The 4373-nt window shown below is 40.1% G+C and overlaps 1 protein-coding gene across 1 annotated transcript in view; it reads left to right on the forward strand.

Moving 5' to 3' along the window:
* Positions 1-1283: 1283 nt before the first annotated feature.
* smg1 (SMG1 nonsense mediated mRNA decay associated PI3K related kinase) overlaps positions 1284-4373 on the forward strand; it is a 125646-nt gene continuing 122556 nt past the window's right edge. Inside the window, exons 1-2 of the mRNA XM_037978496.1 lie at positions 1284-1426; positions 2812-3025. Coding sequence (XP_037834424.1) covers positions 1305-1426; positions 2812-3025 — 336 coding nt within the window. The 5' untranslated portion in view covers positions 1284-1304. The remainder of the gene's footprint in view (positions 1427-2811; positions 3026-4373) is intronic.

Genomic DNA, 4373 nt, shown 5'->3' on the forward strand with positions numbered 1-4373 from the left:
TCTGTCCTCCCCCAGCAGACACCTGTCTCTGTCCTCCCCCAGCAGACACCTGTCTGTCCTCCCCCAGCAGACACCTGTCTGTCCTCAGACACACTCGCCAGGGGGAGTATTTCCCTCTGACAGCCAGGCTGGGTCATACACATCACACGAGAGTGTCATCCAGTGGTCGCTGGACTTTGACTTCCTCATCAGGGGCTGGACATGCAGCTCTTGGGCTCTTTTTTTTGTACATGGACTCAGAGCAGGAGAGCTACCCAGCCTCTACTCACAGGAGAACAAGTGTTGCCATCTTCATGACCCGGAAAATATTTTTAAAAATGCAAAAATATTTTGTCTACTTTTCAAGTGGTTGTCGCAACATATTTTTTGATGTGAACTCCGCTGGTGGAAGTGTGCTCACCTGTTTTTGCACTTGTCTGTGTGTGTGTGTGTGTAAACTCGCAGCCATGTAGAGGTAGAAATGGCATGCCATGGTGTAGAAAGATAAACAACATAAGGCTGTTTAGTTTGTTTCTATTGGTTCATTTCTATTGAACAAGTAATGTTAAATGACTTCTGTTGTGAACTGGCACTATAAAGGAAATAAAAGTAAATAAAATGACACTGAACTTTAAGGGTTGGGGTTGCCGTTGGGGATCCTCCTTATATAATGATAGGAGGGGACACTTGTTTTTAATAGTTACGTAAGACTTAAAGTATCAAGTTAAACTGTGATTGACAGCCTGTTAGTGAGTTGGCAAGATGTGTAAAAGGTAGTACTAAGAATAAAACGCCACGTCTTTAGTGCGCAGACTCAGGCTCCAAAAATACAACATGGCAGTTTTTCAAAAATTGAACAATAGAAGAAAGTGTAGACCAGTGGTGTCCAATCCTGGTCCTGGAGGGCCACTATCCTGCAGGTTTTAGATGTTTCCCTGCTCTTCAGCAGCTCTTCAAGTTCTGCAGAAACCTGTTAATCACTTAGTCACTCAAATCAGGTGTGTCAAAGCAGAGAAACAACTAAAACCTGCAGGATAGTGGCCTTCCAGGACCAGGATTGGACACCACTGGTTTGTCTATCTTTATTAATGATGATGACCAGAGCCCAGTGAGATACCCCTTTAATGACCCTCAGGAGGGAGCGTATGAAGAGTGATTTGTAGCAACTTGATTTGCTGCAGTTTAAAGCTTGGAACTCCAGACTTTTAAGTTTGAAATGCAAAATCTCCTTAAATAAAAGGTTAAATGTCTTTAATACATCAAAAATATGTCTGCTTGCCTTTGTTTGAACCCACTAGCATTGGTAAACTGGTGTTTGATTTGACATGAAATCTTTGGATTTCATAAATTCATCACTGTCACAACAGCTTGTACCTTCTCTCAAACAGACCCTGGTTAAGCAACTGGACACCATCCTCAGCACCTTGAATGATATTTTGAATGAGAGGTAAGGATTATCTGTGAGTGATATGCTTGTGAAACAGTGACCTTATGCTAGATTTGTATACTGAATTGATTTAGTGTTTTTGTCAGTACAGACAGGAAAACATTTTAGAAAAGCTGGTTGAATAAAGCTTTTCAAAGTGGAATATTTAGAAGACAGACTTCCATATGCACAAAATGGGCATTGCAGACATGGGGTTGGCAACACAAAATATAAAGTAAATAGAATGGATGCTGAGTAATTCAATTGAAAAAATATGAATAAAAAAAGAAAAAAAATCATTAAGAAAAACTAAACTTTCCGTATGCATACAAACTGCACCAATTTACAAACAGTAAAATTACAGATGCTCTGATATTGAAAACGGCTCAAAGATAACAGAAAAAAAATGTAATTCATTTCATTCCACAGAGTGAATCGTGCGTTTATTTTGGGTAATTTTGATGATTATGGCTTACAGCTTATAAACACAAATAAAGTATAGTCCCAGTCCCCATATCGAGCCACTCCTGAACCAGAGACAATGTCAGAAGAACCAAAACGACTGGACTGTCGCTCAGTGATCCAATGACCTCATTTCAGATAAAAGTACATTTTTCATTTCATTTGGAAATCAAGGTCCCAGAGTTTGAAGGAAGAGTGGAGGGGCACAGAATCAAGTTGCTTGACATTTAGTGGGAAGGTTCCACACTTGGTGATGGTCTGGGGAGACATTTGCATCCCCTGGTGTTGGTTTATCAAGGCCAAAGTCAGCCAAAAGTACCAATACGTGCTTTAATAAACATTGTGTGCTTGGTTGGCCAGCAAACTGGCCTGTCGTAGAGAACCTAGGCTCTCAGAACACTGCAGCAGAGCCATAGGCTGATGGCCACCTTGCCACTTTGCATTGATGCAGTAATTCATGTAAAAGGAGCCCCAACAAAATACTGAGTGCATATACTGTACAGTACATGAACATATACATTTTTCTATTAAATATCCTTTTTGTTATTGGTTTTATGTAATATTCTTATTTTCTGAGAAACTTAAGTTTGGGTTTTCTTTAACTATAAGCCATCATTATCAAAATAAACGGTAGCTTGGTGGTCAGTACTTGTAACTCTGAGGTTGCAGGTTCGAGCCCAGGCATCCAGCGTAAAACAACTGCCAAATCATTCATGCAAGTTTGCTCGCTGTGGCAACCGCTGAAGACAGCAGCAGCCAAAAGAACTTGCCTTACCTTTTTAGTATCAGTTTTTCTGAGAGCCAGTGCTTTACTGGTCAGCATAGTTTGAATAGTCTTTATATTTTTACAGAAAGTGTTAAAAACACCCTGTTATTGAAATAATGACTGCTGATTGTGATTTGCGTACTCTGTGTGACATACTTCTTCCTGTTTGTATCTGTAGCAGTAAGCTTCTGTGGGAGTTACGCCAGGAGGCAGCAGCCTGCTTAGGTCTGCTCTGCACCATGCTCAGCTACGAGGCTGAACGCATCTTCAAGTGGCTTTTTCTGAGGTTTACTTCATGTGGTCGGGATGAGGTCAAACTGCTGTACCTTATGGCAGCGCAGCGAGCTTTGGAGGCTGCTGGAGAGAGAAAGGCCTTCTCTCATATCATGCAGGTAACTGCACAGGTCTCTCCTCCTGAATCTTGTCTTCCAGAGACTAAAGATGCACCAATCCTGGTCTTGTGAATTGATACAGGTTCCTGCTTCTTCAGCTCTGGCCTGCCAATATTGATTCTGGCTAATTCAGATTTTTCTCAATGAACTATAATTAACAGAATACAAAATGTTTAAAATGACTGATAAAAAGAAATATTGTTTTACTGTTGCGTTAGTCAGTGTGATCCTGTTGCAATATAGTCTGTTGGGTTCCGTTTGTTGAAGATACATTAAAGTGCTGAGTGACAGACTGATGGAAAACTTCCACCTAACAGCACAACACAATTTTAAAACAAAAATAAACAACAAGAAACATAAACATTAATAAAGTTAGAAGTTAGGTGTTAGCTTTAGCTTGGTTTGTGCTTAAAACTCTTAGGCTCTAGAGTAGAGTAAAGTAGCAGCCTCTTAGGTTGTTTCTCTTAGCTATTTGAGACCCTTGGTTTTGGTCGAAAGAAACTTGATGGACAACATTTTAGGTATAGAAGGAAGAGCACAGAAGGATGAATGACAGCTGATGTGGCTTCTACAGTGTACATTTTAGGACATCCTCAGGTATCAGAAAAAACAGCATCAAGTATCAGAAACAACTGTCAGGGATCAGAAAAAAGGGCCTCAGAGAGAAGGCCTCTGCAGGTGGCGCTGTTGTCAGAATTTAAAATTGACAGTGTTGACATTTTCTAATCTCTCTTTTCTCTATTTGCTCTTTTCTAATTTCTTTAATAGATTATTTAATTTTATATTTTATAATAAATCTCTAATTACACCTTTAAAGTCAGGTGGATTAAAAAATACTTAGGGATGTCAGAATCTTTAAAAAAATCCTGACAACAGCGCCACCTGCAGAAGGCTTCTCTCTGAGGCACTTTTTTGTGGTACCTGAAAGCGTTTTTTCTGATGCCTGACATTTTTTTTCAGGAGACTTGAGTCTGATGCCATTTTTTTCTGATACCTGAGGATGTCCTAAATGGTAGACTGTAGGCTTCACCAGCATCTTGCTGGAAGTGGATTGTGATGATGAATGCAGTCCTATAAACTACACTGCCTGACCAAAAAAAAAGTCACCACCAAAAAAAAGGTTACACACTCTAATATTTTGTTGGACCGCCTTTAGCTTTGATTACGGCACACATTCGCTGTGGCATTGTTTCAATAAGCTTCTGCAATGTCACAAGATTTATTTCCATCCAGTGTTGCATTNATTTTTCACCAAGATCTTTCATTGATGATGGTAGAGTCTGACCTTCTCCAGCACATCCCAAAGATTCTCAATGGGGTTAAGGTCTGGACTCTGTGGTGGCCAATC

Source organism: Kryptolebias marmoratus, linkage group LG12, assembly GCF_001649575.2.
Source record: "Kryptolebias marmoratus isolate JLee-2015 linkage group LG12, ASM164957v2, whole genome shotgun sequence".
Taxonomy (NCBI): Eukaryota; Metazoa; Chordata; class Actinopteri; order Cyprinodontiformes; family Rivulidae; genus Kryptolebias; species Kryptolebias marmoratus.